Below are 17,472 nucleotides of genomic sequence, written 5' to 3' on the forward strand. Positions count from 1 at the left end.
ACATAAAGTCATAATTTCTTGAATTATGACTTTATGTCTAACTTTGCTCTGTTTACCTACAAACACAACAAATTTGGCTGATTCCATTTAGGTGCAAGTTGTGACATGTAAACATTACAAATATGCCAAAAATCAGGTTTGAAAAAATTAACCAAATTCATATTATAAGATCGTACATTATGACTTTAATCAAATTACTGAACACATGGTTAGCTCACTCTGGGGTAGTTTGAAGTGAATTTGCTAATTGTTCACAGTGCAATGGTGATCATCAAGTGTGTAGAAGAAGCGAAGTCTCTGTTCCTTCTATACGCTCGATGACCAATGGATCAACCATCTCATTGTCGTGATTGTTGATCAGCCAATTACTTCTGCTATGTCTTCATCCTCATATAGGCTCAAGGCACGGCACGGAACTCTTATCTGAACAATTAAGAAATTTACTTTGACGCAGTGCAAATATCTAAGTGTTGAAACAGAGTGTTACTGAACATGTAGCTAAAGCATGCATTGCCAGAAGCATTGCTTTACAAGAGGCAGTTAAATTAGCATTGGTAAAGTATTGCCTCTATGCATTTTTTTGCATTGGTAATGTATTGCTTTTATGCATTTTTTGCATCTAGTGTAAGGGGTCAGTCACCCATCTTTGCACAGTATTTTTGTGGGACCTAAGCGCATTTCAGACACAGCAAATTGCATTCTGAATACAAGGAATGTCCTGATGATATCAAATAATTTTGAGTTTATGAAATTTGCGATATACAAATTTTATGGCAAATTATTGATATTTTTGACATTCAACAGTCCTCGAAGAAAACTATAAATCTAATGATACATGCTTTAAGTGTATGTAGCTGGGAGGAAAAGCCGACCATCATATGAACTTTTGTATTGATAATATACATGAAGCTCATAAAAGAACTAAAATTTTAGGTCTTTTGGGAAACTTCATGTATTATCTTCATTACGAAAGGTCAACATTTTCATATGATCTTTGTTTGAAATACAAAATTATTGGGTAAATAAAATTTTGGAGAAATATGTCAACCAATATATTATTATATAAAATAACATTAACATTATACTCATGTTGATCCAACAAATTGTAAAATAAGTCAGCCGACACACGAAATAATATATTTTAATTTTTTTATTGAACATGTTAAAAACCGATTTCAAAGCGTTTTTTCCCTGATCACGTCAAACTGATTTCGATTAAAAAGCCCATTCAATAATCCAAGCGAAAGTGTAAAAAAAAATAAAAATGTGTAGGACATAAGTCATTAAAATTGTCTTTTGGTATTGATACCATGCATTTCAATCAGTTCATTAATCATGTTAATCTTCCTTTTCTGTGTTTAAAGTTTCTTGCACATAACCCACTATTTACAAGGCGATACTAAACAGTTCAGCCTGTGTTTTTGTACTTTTTTTTCAAGTTATGTTTGCATTTACAATTGAATACCTGAGTGAAAGAAGGGCCCAACTCCATCAAAACTGTTTTTGAGATATTAAGAAAAAACTTAATATTTGGAAAAGTTTTGTAGACAGAATGTTTTCATCTTCAGGGGACCTTCAATACATGAACATACAATATTACATACATTCGAAATTATATATGATGTTTCAACGGTACAGGTCTTAATACGAGCTGGAGTTGGGCCCTTCTTCCACTTATATACTGCAAGTGCCAGTTCCGTAAGCAGATGTGTTATAAATAGCTACATAAATTTGATAATTATCCATTAATTGCACAAGTAGAAGCATGTACCGTAATATGTTAGCAAGATAGTTTATTGTAGTGAAAAGCAGATTTCATGGATGAACAAAATTCCTCTTTAACCCAATATTTGTGGAAGAAGCGCCCAACTCCATGGAGTTGGGCCTTTCTTCAATGAAAACCATAATTAAGTGTACGCGGAAGACTGTTGAATTTTGGCTCATCTTTCACACACAAGGAAGAACAGTCTACTGGCAATAAAATGATGGGTCTAACTCATTTTTGTAAAACTTTGGAGTTGGGCCCTTCCACTCAGGTATTCAATTTTACATAAACTCTTTAAAATACCTCTGCAAAATGTTTCAATCATACAATATTATAATTGTGAAACTTGTGTTCTCCTGAGTTGTAATAAATGGGCTACTGTAAATATTACAATAATTTATGTTTAACTTGCAAATTTAATGTCCGAATCAACTTAAATTTCAGATATATATACGTTTTTTGTGGAAATCTATTAACCAATGCCATAAACAGAGGATCTTAGAATCACAAAATGCCCCTTTGAATGGCAACATTTGCACAGTAGTTTTTGTGGGACATGAGAGCACATCAGACATATCGAATTGCATTCTGAATACGAGGAATGTCCTTTTGATATCAAATAATTTTATAAATTTTTTAAATAATACTGTGCAAATGTCGCTATCTGAGCAAACAATGTGGTAAAATAAAATCTATTTGATTGCACTGTCACAAGAACCACCATTCCCGGTCCCAACTCCCGATTCCAGAAAAACAGCACTAATTGTTTGCTATCAAAATGTATATTGCCGATTGAGAAGTGTACTTTCTTTCTAATTGAATCATAGCTCAATCCCAATCCTTTAGTTAGTTATAACTGACAATATAAGTCAAACTTTAATATTTAATATATGGGCCTAAATCATGCAATGTTGCATGTTTTCTTGTAATTGTAGTCACAATTTTGACTTGGCACAAGTCTAAGCATTCAAAATCTTGAGTATAGGCTAATAGTTAGCTCATAATTTTAACATTTTGTGTTATTTTTGACAATTGGTTACTAAACGATTAGAAAATGTGTTTTTCAAAAATTCGAATGTATAACTTGAAATTAGTCCTTGTAGGCGTATATAAGTATTTTGGCTTGATTGTTGCAGCATGTGAAAAACGTCCTAGGCTGTTTTTGGCCCTTATTTCCAAATATGGACCAAAATTTGACTATCATTACCAGTAGCAACTATATAACTAAAGGATTCGGATTTCGTTTGGCAAAACAGGATAATGTTTTTTTTAAATAAAAAAACCCAAAAAAAACTAGTTCTGTATTTTTCCGGAATCAGGAGTAACCACAAATGCAGGTGAAATGTCATTTTCTACTATAAAATGCTGATACAATAGTTCATCATCAAATACCAATTCCTCTGTAAATGTTGAGGAAATTATGAATCGCCCAAAGTTCTGATCTGTGTGGTGACACCTTATTATGTTAAAAGTCATTATTCTTTTATTATGTAGGCTGTAGGTGTGTGAGCCCATGGAAGCGTTCTCAATTTCTGGTTTGGTTTGTCCTCCAAGAATTTATCAATTGCATTGCTTTCTGACCACCTGGAATAAAAAACAACAAAACAAATACCGTTATTAATTAACATGTTTATCATTTAGGATTTCCATCAGTGATGTACCGGGATTTCCCCTTTAAGTGAATGAGTGAGATTTTTTGCCAGCCCATAGGGGCTGGCATTTGTTTCATAGATGGGATTTGTGTTCACAAAAGATTTATAGCCTTTTTCTAATGGTATGAATTATTTTATTGGACTGGTATGAATTATTTTATTGGACTTTTTGTGGCGAAAATGTTTTAAAGTAGTATTCGATTTGTAAGGAAAAGAAAGTATGTTTTGCCGTTAAACGAACGAAAACGAGTGAGTATTGCCAACGTTATGTTTGAATTAATTATGACTTTAAAAGCTACAGGTTAGGCCTACATATAACAATAACTTGTTCTACAGCATATCAACATGGTCAACAAGAACATAGTATCACGAATGAGGTCATATGATTCATATCAGTGGCATTTCAATGGTCATGTACAGTATCCTTGACCACTGAGCATAGCATGATGTTTGGGTGCCTGTGAGACAAGCGGCTACGGGACGACAGGTAACCTTGTCAATCAAACACTCAAGCTATTGTTCTCTCTCCGTGCCTGTGACCGTTATCCACTCAATTACATCGATCGGAAAACAAAAAAAAACTTCACTGAGATACATCATCATGATCATATAGGTAGCCAGGAGGCCTAGGCCTATTAATAGGTTAAAAAAGTAAAATATTTTTAATATATAGGTCTATATAAATGAAATGAATTGTGTAGTGCTGTAATCGATTGTCGTAAGTATCGATAGTCGGAAAATACATAGACTTCCGACATGTCGAAACACTCAATGTCAGTATCGATACACAAACGACATGGCACACATGCTTAGATTATCTCAAATCAGGTCTCAAATTACCGTCAAATACTCACAATTGCAGATTTGCAATACCACTTTCGTTTGTTTGATGCATGATCCATGTAGTTTTAGCTGTTAGGCTTCAATACACTTGTTGTTAACTTGTTTCTGGAACTTACTGATAATAAAATTGGTAAACTCAAATCCGTGTTTCAAACTGCGCGAGTATCGATAATAGTATCGACATGTCGGATGTTTGCCTCCCGACATATCGATACCCAGAAAGCTTATCGATTACAGCACTAGAATTGTGTATTATATATAAAGTATAGGCCTATAGACAAAGTAAAATACATGAAAAAGGAAATAAAGGAACAAATTGAGAAAGAAAGTAAATATTTCAAATGACTTGAATAAAGAAATATGAAGAAAAAATAAGGAAAGGACCAGGAGGAAAGGAATACTATGAAATCAAGAAAGAAAGAAAAATCATAAGGAGAAAAGAAATATATATTTTTGAAGAAATAGACAGAAACACGACGAGAACAGAAATAGAAAATCGAAATTAAAATAAATTAAGATAATAGGCCTATATAAAGAATTACTAGTGGAATGGCAAATGAAAGATGAAGAAAAAAACATTTAATATTAAAGTAAACCATTGAAATATCTACTATTTGAGTAAACAAATAAGGGAAATGCGTACAAAGAAATGAATAAAGAAAAAAGATAAAAGCAAAATTAAAGAGAAGAAAATTAAGACGAATCAAATCATGAAAAATCAAATATTAGGCCTAAGAACGACAAGAACTACATATTTTGAAGAAAAGGGAAAAAATATTCTTGTGATGAGAAGAATAAAGAAAATGAAAGAGAGAAAGAAGAAAAAGAAAAGCAATAAATGATGAGAAATAAAATAAAGATAGAACAATCCACCCCGCAATCCACAATCAGAATATTTTTAGCGGATATTAATTGGATCAATCGATCAATTAGATTGATCCTGATGATAGCGGTCAACGACTACTGGGTGACAACAATAGCTGACCGGAAGGTTACCTGTCGTCCCGTAGCCGCTTGTCCTGTGAGTGCATAATTGATATGTTGATCAAATAATAAGATCTAATAATGTTGTAGAATCAAAATCTTCATTATATGGACCACATTGAAGTCAAAGTAATTATCTATCCTATCCTGTGTCGTTTTATGGATAAAAATGACTCAACATGTTATTGATGAAATGATCTTAAACATCAGTTTTGTCTTTTCAACGGAAATCATTTCGCACATTATATTGCCCTGTTCGTTATTCAATCTATATTTCAATTAATTTCAGAATTTTCTTCTTCTAAAGAAAGTGTGTTGACGGACGGAAGATCAATTATATGTTATATCGAATGTCTGGTGGAAGTATTAGCGATTTACGTCAAAAACACACATGTGGAAACATCAAAATGGAAATAGATTAAATAACAAAGACATGTTAGTTACATCGAATATTCTATACTGCGCCAAGAAAGTATCCTTACACTTGGAAAAATAATCACAATTTCAAAACTGAACCATATTGGGGTAACTTGTTCTTTTAATAGATGCACTATCTAATCGGGCACATTTTGACACTTTGACCCCATTGAATCTTCTCTTTCATCTTCTAAAGAAAGTGTGTTGACGGACGGGAAATCAATTATATGTTATATCGAATGTCTGGTGGAAGTATTAGCGATTTACGTCAAAAACACACATGTGGAAACATCAAAATGGAAATAGATTAAGTAACAAAGACACGTTAGTTACATCGAATATTCTATACTGCGCCAAGAAAGTATCCTTACACTTGGAAAAATAATCACAATTTCAAAACTAAACCATATTGGGGTAAATTTGTTTTTGTAATAGATGCACTAGCTAATCCTGCACATTATGACACCACATTGAATCCAATGTTACATCAAGAAGTAAAGTTACAAGCAATTGAATAGACGAAGGTCCAGTTATAAAAGTGACAAATTGGCCTATACAAGGCGCAAACAGATTCCAACAAGCGCAACAAAGAGACTACACAGTTTCTTCAATGAAGCCTTATTTAAAGCAGTATTTATTTCAGTTTTTACTTCTCTGTACTTTTCATAACTTGCATTTTATTTGTCAGCTCTTTTGTTTCAGTTTTCTTTTGTACCTTTTGTTTTAAATTAAAGGCACACACAAATTAGCCATTTACCACTCTCAAATCAGATGTCTAGTCCGTGGAGTTTTGAATAGGCCAGTGTGTCACTTTTAAAACTGGACCTTAATGCTTTAGTTTGCTTCGTGAAGTCACATTGGATGGATTCAATGGGGTGTCAAAATCCCAAAATGTGCCCGATTAGATAGTGCATCTAAGAACAAAGTTACCCCAATATGGTTCAGTTTTGAAATTGTGATTATTTTTCCAAGTGTATAAGGATACTTTCTTGGAGCAGTATACATCCATTAAAAAGTCTATAGCGGCCCTGCCCCTGACAAGCCTGAGGGGCATTCGGTGATTAAACATGTAACAAATTGGGGGGTCTCTGGGTGAGAGAGTCCTTTTGACCTGCATTAGGGGATATTGGGTAAAATCATGATTGAAAACATTTGATCACCTCACGTGCAAATTTGGTCAACATAATATTGCCGTTTTCGAGGATATTTTTCAACACATTCTATCCTACCTTGATATTGCATATTCATCAAAGACAATGACACCACCTTTGCAGACCTTTGGCCATAATGCTTCCAATGACTTTAGTGTGGGTATCTCAACGTCTAGGTCCATGTGAAGAAATGAAATCCTGAAACCAGGACGAGATGTGGCGTACTGTATGAAACGAAACAAAGGTTTGAAATAAAATATCGAGAATTATCTTATCTCTTTCATCCATGGTATCTCATGGTTGAAGGAGAGACAGTTTCCTTGTCTGTTTTCATCAGTGCAGAGTAACTATAGGCATACAGTAAAATCATAATTATTCTAATCATAATTATTCTAATCCTTATTAAGGTGATTTTGAAATGAACAATTTGGCAAAAAAACACCATAAAAAACAAGGAAAACAGCAGTATTGACGAAGATGAAGCCATTCAAATACACTTAGCGAATTTATATACCCAAGTAGAGAAATTACAGATTCATGCCAGTCTTATTTCTTGACTGGGCTTTCGGCTTACTAGCCATGCTAGCAGGCTATGTTAGCATATCTGAATACCTGCATTCCAGTTTCATTATTCTAATCAATTTTAGGGTGGAAATTTATATATATAAATTATGTAATCAGTAACTATAGTCTCAAACATGTGAACATTAAAACTTGCAGTATCAGCTGTAGTTAGGTTAACAAAACGACTGGAGGTCTAAGACTAATTCAATTAGTGTTTCAAAGATCATTCCTTGTTCAGCGAAAAGTTTGTATTATTCATGTTATTATCTCCGTCATTACCCGTCAGTTGTAGATTCTCTAGCTGTATAAAAGTTTCTTCACAAAGCTAAACTTTTATTTGTCAGTGTTTTGTGTCACATAACGTATAGGTTTAACTCCAGTAAAATATAATTATACGCTCTATAGCTATAGCATTACTTGTGATATATTAAGGGATGTGGAATGAGCGTTTCGACAGTATTTTTTGTGGGACATGAGAGCACCTCAGACATATCGAACTGCATTCTGAATACGAAGAAAGTCCTTCTGATATCAAATAATTTTCATTTTTTGAAATTCGCGATACAACACAAATTTTATGACAAATTATTAAAATTTGATATTTTTAAAATTGTTGATATATAACAGTCCTCGAAGTAAACTTTAAAATCTAATGATATATTCTTAAAGTGTATGTAGCAGGGAGGAAAAGCCGACGGTAAATTGAAAATTTCGACCTTTCATATTGAAGATATACATCCCCCTAAACACCTAATTTTTAAATGTTTTTGGGAAAAATATCCATATCGTCAATACGAAAGGTCAAAATGTTCAATTGATCGTCGGCTTTTCATCCCAGCTACATACACTTTAAGTACATATCATCAGATTTATAAAATGTACGTCAAGGACTGTTAAATATCAAAAATATCAATTTTGATTATTTACCATAAAATGTATATTACATTGCAAATTTCAAAAAATCCAAATTATTTGATATCAGAAGGACATTCTTCGTATTCAGAATGCAATTCGATATCTCTGGTGTGCTCTCATCTCCCACAAAAAATACTGTCCAAACGCTCATACCGCATCCCTTAAGTGAACGTACTTCTTGGCATGTCTTTGTAACATCTCCTGCAATAAGTTCAACACTATCTGAATTCCCAGTTATGGCTTCAGCTGCTTTCCTTAGTTCCTCGGGATCAATACCAGTAAACTGTGCATCCTTGAATAATTGGTTCATTTGGGTATCATCATTTCCTGATAGCTCTGGTTGTGTGTGAAACAGGTCAAATCCTATAACCTGCAATTTTGAAAGATTAAAATGATTGTTACAGTAAACTGAAATAATCAGACACCACTATTGTAAAGAGACAAATAATTATGACAAGACTCTCAATTCCATACAAAATTGTTGGTTTTCTTACCAGAATGCTATAACAGCAGTTAATAGCTAAGGCTACAGCTATTTTGCATTGGTGAGATCGCAGCTTATTCTGCATCAAATCCAACATTGTTATTCAAGTCAACAATATTTAGGTATTTTAAAGACCAAAACTTTAAAGTATGGGTCTTAAAAATAACATGTGTTAGGCTTATACAAGCTGTATCAAAACGGTTGGTACCCATCAGCTTTGTTGAAACGCCTGTGTCTTCCAAATTCAACATTATATCCTCTTGAAATGACTATAACATTTTATTACATAAATCTACAAATTATAGTTAATTGTTATGCAATTTGATGTGGTGGTCTTGACCACGCTCTCTGTATTTGATGGGTAACACCCCTGTATGTTTGTGTATGTATAATCTTGACCGGTTTTAAGTTAGGATGGGGTATTGTTTATAGGTAGATAGGTATTCCAAAATGCACGTTGCTTTCCTTACCTTTTTGATCGAGTTGGGAATGTAAATCTGTCTCAGTTTAAGAAACTGCATCAATCCTGTACCCTTAAACACTCCACATTCAACTATGTCACCTGGTAATATCAAACACACAAAACAAAAAACAATATTAAATTTTGCCTGATCACATCAAAATATTAAATGCTAAAATGGTAAATGCTAAATGCTCCACCTGCAATTAGGAATATCACGGTCTGTATCAATACACGCGTTCAAAATTTTGTATTTTTTGCCAATTTCGAGATATATTTGCATTCCTTTTATCATTTCCTTTCCAAAAATGTACACTTTCACATACTTGTCATACACCAGAATCATTCAGCGCGCCGCCATTAATTACGGGTCGGTATAGTCCTAAAGGTCAGAAAACGGTCAGAAAACCCAAAAGTATAGTCTTCATCCTTACCTTTACCATAACCTAAGCCCTTATTCAACTTCACCCTATCCCTAACGGTAATCGAATTCTGACTTTAATCCTAACTTTGACCATACCGTAGTCTGACCCTATCCCTAACAATAACCCTACCTTAATCCTAACCGTAAATGCTCTAAACCCTATTTAACCTTAACCATATTCGGACTAAATTCGGGCTAGTAATGGGTTGTTCCAATAGTTGAATTCAATATAGGTCTATGCTGAGTGTTGGAATTTGGTATAGCTCGGGTATAATACTGGCCACTGTACTGAGATTTTTTAAATAATTTTTTTTTAGAAATAACAATTAACATTTTTATTTACACTATTTAATCTAAACTTACCTGGAATTTCTAATGACATTTTGAATAATTCATGACGTGCTAGAAGTTTCCTAAGTCTGCTGACATCTGGACATTTCATCAAGAAATTATAGGAATCCCACATCTTGTCTTCCCATGCTGGTTTCGTACTAGGCACAGTAGCATCGCCCATTCTAATTGAACGAACAAAAAACAACCAAAATATTGAACAATGCCATAACAATTGTTAATGAAGGATAATAATTAATAGCCAATTCAGATCGTTTATGACAACGAAAACTTATAGAAATTGCTTCATAATCATACAAATGACGAAAAAATATTAAATTCAAATTATTGCATTTGTTAAAATTATTGCATGCCAGGTGCATGTCAGATAGTTAATTAGCTATACAAAGATCAGGATAATTTTTCTAAAAATGGTTAAATTTTATTCCTTGAATAAGTTCATCAGGATTGTTAGGTATCAATTATTGGTAAATTGTGCTTTACAAATCCACTTGATTACTCACGTTTTTAGACGTTAAATTTTATGTTTTTAAAATTAATGTAGATGCATAGTTTATAGTTACAGTATGCATTGCAACGTTTCCTTTATTTATTATTCATTTGATGTCAGACCTACTCATTTTTGGACGGGTATCCTCTATAATTACATAATTACATAATTCCCTGGGCCTCATGGAAGAACAGAGGATACCTTAAAACATCCACTGAATGAGTAACCCAGGCAAAAGAAGAAATAAAACAAACAGGATGAAATCAGGAAGCGTGCAATTTAAACCAACACCTTAACTGCGTGCAAAAACTGTGAAAGTTCTATTAAAGTATAAAATGTGTATATATAATTATTTAAGGCCATCATATCTTAAATAGATCAACTTCATAGCTCTGAAAATGCGTACTTTTACAAAGTTTCACTGTCATGACAACCTGAACATTTATTTTTCATCAAATAATAAAACAAGCTATAAGTATAACAGGCCAGAGCTTCTGCGAAGTACGTTCACTTTACTATTATTTTTATTGTTTGATTTATTTATTTTATTATCTTTATTGCACAAAGAACATCAAAATACGACGTGTGTTGCAAAAGAGTACCCCGAACAGGCACAATGTCCACAAACTCGGGCCCTCTTATACTCACATCAACTAAAACAAACAAAAATATGAACCGATATAGAACATAAAAATACATTAGAGGAATATTAATATACATGATTGAAATATGAGAAAACACAAATACAAATGCCGCAGCCACGGGAGATTAAAGGGCAGGTCTATTGCAAAAACAAGTTTATCTCTATTCGAAGAGAATAATTATTACATTACAAGTTGACACTTGTTGCAATTTTTTTATGCGTATTTCTCCTGAAAAAGGAGAAATTGTGTTGGTAAAGTTCAGCCTCGTACGTGTTCTTCCCCCGTTTGAAGCGTACGTGTTCTCCCCCGTTTGGCTGATGACATAGGTAAATGAAGCGGACACTATATCATGCTCTCATCATACAATCACAATCACTTTGACAAGTTTGACATTAGCAACAATGAGTTGTACTATCATTTACCATAATAATACTGCATAACAATATGCAGAAATTGTTCTCATTTCGGGAACAAAGCCCACACAGTATTGTTACTATGCGTTTGCTTTGTAATATTTCATCCAACTGAAACTATATAGCATTGCAATATACATGGAAATCAGATACATGAGTTTGTGGACTTAATACGGTTTATGTGTGGTTTATATGCTAGTCTCAGAAGAAATTCTAAGCTCAAATTATGTATTTATTTTTTAGGCCTAATATTTCTCATGATATTGATATGAATTGCAATATCACAATTTACTAATATATAAAAAAAGAAGCGGCTGATTTTATCCATATGTTTAAAACCATTAAATTTATAATACTTAATTTGGAGGTTTTTTTTCTGTAAACAACAACAGTACGTTCAGTCCATTGAGAGCGTTTATAGTCCCTTTTCTCAAAGCGGGCACATCTCATTTCATGACGTCGCCGTTTTTCTAGGCCAAATCTGTCTCGTTCGAAGGAACTCACCACTTAAGTTGGTTTTTGCGGAATATCAATTTTCATTGTCCTCATAATATTAGCTTGCCAATGATATGATGTTGTTTTTGCAATAGACCTGCCCTTTAAGAAAAATGACTCTCCAGTGGTTGCCGTTTGCTAGGAAATATTTAAAAATGACATTTTTCCCTCTCAGTAGTTGCCTTTGAATTATTAGCCACATACAAACAAAATATTTATTTCTCGGTGTTAATGACAAAAATGTTATGGAGGTAACCTTGTGAAGTAAATGTGTTGCTGATGATGTCATCCAAGCCAACAAATAAATAAATAAAAATGTTTTCCATGTTATTCAATCACCATTTATTATTATGACTTACCTTTCACGATAATATGTCTATCCCACTGAAGAGTTTACCAGCGAGCAGAAAATGATTCTGGTTAAATGGCACCAGAGCTCAGAATAATATCTAAATAATATTATTGCAGACCAAGAGAAGAGTTGGTGTTACAGCTGTAATGACAATTCATGCGCGAAAACTGTTTGCTTCTGATCAAATGATCATTGAAACTGAACAACCCATAGGCCTGTATATCACTACAAGTGCATTTATTTTGCTAATTGATTTAGTTGCTAACTTCCTATGATTTGCTGTTTAAATCACATGTTCCGGTTGCAAAGTTTCCAAGACTTTTAAAGCTTTTGAACTTCTCCTTAGCTGAAATAACCACTTCCGCTTTAATATTATCTTTTCCACAAGTGATTAAAAAAACTTGTAAACGCGAATCGGATAAGCCCATTTATATATTTTAGAATGCACAACAAATCACAATGTATTTCGTCTCTTAAAATAACCTTTTTTAACCCTTAAAACGAGCGTATAAGTGTGCCCTTTCCCTTGAGTTTGCAGCTGACAAAACCCGGAACAAGTCGCCAGGCATGTTTTGAGTTATAGGCATTTCATTATCTGAATCAATATATCTATTATATTGAAAAATAACACTTTGGTGTTTTGCAAAAGTTCATTCTACAAATTATATACTTTGAAAACTTAATTTATTGTTGTTAATGAGATATACGTTTTACAAAAGTGTTGTTGTTTCACCCTCTTTACAGCATAACTAAAAAACCACAGGACCTACCTACAAAAGTATATCTGTAATATTTGAATTCTTCTATACACGCTCGCTATGAATTGAGGAATGCAGTTTTTGCTAAAGCTCAGTACCATTCACAAGATGCTGTGAACTACTTTTTTTTCTGCTGCTTCGACCAACAATACATCGTATACCCTTAAAGATGACATTCCCATAAAAAAATCAAATTTTGGAATTCCTATTTTCATGGTATTTGACCTTGTGACTGAGTGTACTTTCAAATCCTTGTAAGTACTTATTAAAAAGAGGTTTATTTAATCAATATAATCAATAATTGACAGTTGAATTATGATAATCCATATTCGATCCTGTGTGCAAGGGCGTAAATCGGGTGGGTGACAGGGGGGTACAATGTCAAATGCCCCCCCACACACACACACACATTTTGGTCCCCACCCCAAAAAAAAAGGAAAAGAGAGAAGAGAAAGGGAGACAAGGAGAAAAAGAGAAGAGAAAAGAGAAGAAAACATGTTAAACTAGTGGCAAATGGTGGTCATAGACCACAAACCTAGCTGGGGCATGTTGGTGTTGTGGAGGTATCTGACCCCTACAAAATGTTCCAAAAATGCTCCCCTGGTCATGGGGTTTGTTTTCACCGAGTTTGAGTCCCGTACTCCTAACAGATGTCCAAAAAATTTAATTCTAAGATTTGACCCCAGATGACCTTTGACCTGACCTATGCATGATGTTCCATAATGTTCCCCTGGTCTTGAGGTTTGTGGTCACCATGTTTGAGCCCCGTACCTCTTACAGATATCCAGAAAATTAAATTCTACGATTTGACCCCAGATGACCTTTGACATGACCCTTGCACAGTGTTCCAAAATGCTCCCCAGGTCAGTAAGTTTGTTGTTGTGGAGTTTGAGCCCCGTACCCCTAACAGATGTCCAGAAAATGCATTTAGAAAATTTGACCTCTACATGACCTTTGACCTGACCCCTGCAAAATGTTCCCCTGGTCATGAGATTTGTTGTCACTGAGTTTGAGCCCCATACCCCTTGCAGATATCCAGAAAATGAAGTTATAAAGATTTGATCCCAGATAACCTTTGACCTGACCCCTGCAAAGTGTTCCAACATGTTCCCCTGATCATTAAGTTTGTTGTCACCAAGTTTGAGCCCCGTACCCCTTACAGATGTCCAGGAAATGCGTTTCTAAAATTTGACCTCTGCATGACCTTTGACCTGACCCCCGCAAAATGTTCCCCTGGTCATGAGATTTATTGTATAGAGTTTGAGCCCCATACTCCTTACAGATGTCCAGATAATGCAATTGTAAGATTTTACCCCTTAATGACCTTTGACCCCAATTCTGTGTGCAAGGTATGGGCACTGGGTAAAGCCGATGCACATGTGGAAGTGACGTCATTGTGCCATGTAATATGTGGCAGAAGAAGCATTTTGAAGATATTTGGTTATATACCGAAAATGCCCCTTTAATGACCTTTGATCCCAATTCTGTTTGCACCATATGGGCACTGGATATAGGCGGTACATATGTGCAAGTTACGTAATTGTAGGGTGTAACATGTAGGAGGAGAAGCATTTCGAAGTTTGTTGCCAGAAGAAGAAGAAGAAGAAGAAAGAAAGAAGAATCGGAGAGCATTACAGTACCTAGCTGGGGGTGTAAACCCCCCAGCTAGGTAATTGCAGTAATTGAGTAGGCCCATCACTGCCCATGCCTAAAAATCCGCACAGCCGGGTCGATCGTAAGTATAATAATATATTATAGGCCTGTGATTATTTTGGGCATTGCTTGAAGGCGGGTCATCGGCCCAACTGTACTGCGGGCCCGTCGACATGCAGGGCCCGTCACATTTTATCGCCAAAGTCAGTTTTAAGACGGACTCAATGCTGACTTTAACTCAATCCATGCATGCTTTAGTAATATTACTAATAATTCCGAATCTCAAATCTCAAGTAAAATTTTGCAAATTGAGTTCGGTCCCTTTTTTTTGTTTTTATTATAACAGTGTAAAAATTTATGCACCAAATGACTTCAATTGGACCTTCATTTTGCAACATTTTCCAATGTCTGAGGGGGGATGTTCCACACCCCCTGCGTATACATGAACAAGTGGTCGCTTTTGCTTCTGTTTTAGTGAAGACTTATCCACGAATGGCTTATTAGGCCGTCATTTCACAATTTTTCAGCTGATTCAAGCCGGGGTTTCAAGCTAAAATTTTACACTATAATAGTGCCAAAATGGTCCACCAAACGGCTTCAATTAGGTCTTCATTTTGCAAAAGTTTCTTACTTCTCTGTGGGGCACATCCCCCTCAGACACCCCCATACGTCGCGGGGCGCGACGTGCGGCACTTTCGCGCCGAAGTATCAATGACTAATAATTTTCATTGTGTCCCCCCCCCCCCCACTTTCAAAAATGGATTTACACCCTGCCTGTGTGAAGTAGGAAACTAATTAGCTCATTACTCAGATTAGTGGTTCGGCAAAAATATCAAGGTATCATTTACAAAATTATCCATATCTTGAAAAGTATTGATGCTATGTTTGGGTCCCACCCCTGAAAATCTAATGGTGTTTAGGGAGCGCACCACTATTAAACGCGCCCATTGAAATACACGGTAAAAGGCCTATATTTGGATCTCGTTTTGGCACTTTAAATACGTATTTCAACTATAAAGCTTGGTATCAAATTAAAGCTGATCATGTGTAGAATATTATTCTTTTAACGGAATATATTGCTAACCACCGACTTTTTCTGTTATTTTGCCGTAAAGAAAAATTGTGCAAATTTAACCCTAAAAAATCACTCAATTTTGGAAACCGGACGTTGTTCAAATTCGCGCCAGAACTTCAACTCTGAAAAAAAAAATTGGACTTTTTCGCAGGATTCTTCATGTATACTTGTCGGAAGCAAATGAGCTGAAAACGGGCAAAATTTGACTATACGTTTAGAAAATAAGGCCGAAACAAGCTCAAATAAGCGGTGGACTATTTTAACCGAATTTCACTGGTACATAAATCGTGGAGTGATTTGGTGGTGCGCCCTCTATAAAACGTCACTAGTTATCAAAATCCACATTTTTACTTTTTAAAGTAAACTAGAGATAGTTTCTAGTCATTTTGCAAAATTTCATCCCTCTGCGGCATTCCGTTCGGAAGAAATGATGTTTTAAAACTCAGCTCGGAATCACCACAAGAACCAAATTTCATCATGTTCATCAACATGCAGAGTTTTGCAGAGGTTGGACAGAAAATTAAATGTTTGATGCAAAAGGACGCTTTCTAATTCAAATTTTTTAGTTGTGAAATGTAAATTCACGTTTTGAATATCTTCAATATAGGCCTATTTACTTAATTATGTCAAAGTACATCCTTTTTTCTCTGTCTTCAAAACAAGGCCTACTGATATTGGCAATTTAAGCAAAAATAAAAGTTTTATGCGTTATTCTGATCTGGTATAAATTTACAGCAAAAGCGCTCACGAAAGTGATTTTTCATGCTTTTCTTAACGTCAGAGACTTGTATTTTTGGGTAAAATTTTAAACAAATGTTCCTAAAATTAATCACAAAAGTTATTTAAAGCATTTGTGACTGAAATAAAATGATTTTTTAAGACTTCCGCCCTTATTCGATGTCTTTTTTGTACAGAAGCGCGAACATAGTAACACATCTCGAAAGCCTCTTATAAGGGAGCGCACCACCATTAAACGCGCCCATTGAGAGAATAGCTTGCGTCTTGAGTCAAAAACTACCATACTCGACCCCGGACAGCGAGGTCAGTCACCGAGCTAATCGGGGCTATTGTCAGTAGCCTTAGTCAGATGTCCTTCGGCCCCGCGATGATTATGGGACTCAAAACTATTAAACAGGTCGATACAAAATGGCCATGCGTGGCGGTGGATTCTACCTACCATGGCGATTTCTGCCATGAAGATATCGGGGCGATGACACTGTGTGGGAGTGGTATTAATTTTATTACCAGGCAGGGATTGGCCTATATACATTTTCTTTACTAATACTAGTCACTTGCTTGGGTTTATTTTACTTGGGGATCACTGGATCTTCTAAGGTAGGCCTACTGTGAGGGCTCTGATCAAGAGCTAACAATCACACTCACACTCCCACATGTAAGTTACTACCGCACCCCCATGAAACAAACATACACTCCACTCACCCCTTTCACATACACACCCCCACACCCCAACTCACCATGCATAATGTCATACGGTACCCTTTCATCCCCTCAACACGCATCATCCATACCCAGGATCCATATACGATTTATATACAAATTAAATTCAAATTTAAATTATTAA

The 17,472-nt window shown here is 35.0% G+C and overlaps 1 protein-coding gene across 1 annotated transcript; it reads right to left on the bottom strand.

Moving 5' to 3' along the window:
• Positions 1-1,134: 1,134 nt before the first annotated feature.
• On the bottom strand, positions 1,135-12,624 carry LOC140155965 (8-demethyl-8-(2,3-dimethoxy-alpha-L-rhamnosyl)-tetracenomycin-C 4'-O-methyltransferase-like). The gene is made up of 6 exons (XM_072179005.1): positions 12,412-12,624; positions 10,023-10,174; positions 9,246-9,337; positions 8,467-8,661; positions 6,891-7,036; positions 1,135-3,349 (listed from the first exon to the last, which is right to left on the bottom strand). The coding sequence occupies exons 2-6, from the start codon at positions 10,171-10,173 to the stop codon at positions 3,241-3,243; spliced, it is 693 nt and encodes a 230-aa protein (XP_072035106.1). The 5' UTR covers position 10,174; positions 12,412-12,624; the 3' UTR covers positions 1,135-3,240.
• Between the last annotated feature and the right edge of the window lie 4,848 nt (positions 12,625-17,472).

The sequence above is a fragment of the Amphiura filiformis genome, chromosome 1 (genome assembly GCF_039555335.1).
Source record: "Amphiura filiformis chromosome 1, Afil_fr2py, whole genome shotgun sequence".
NCBI classification, from domain to species: Eukaryota; Metazoa; Echinodermata; class Ophiuroidea; order Amphilepidida; family Amphiuridae; genus Amphiura; species Amphiura filiformis.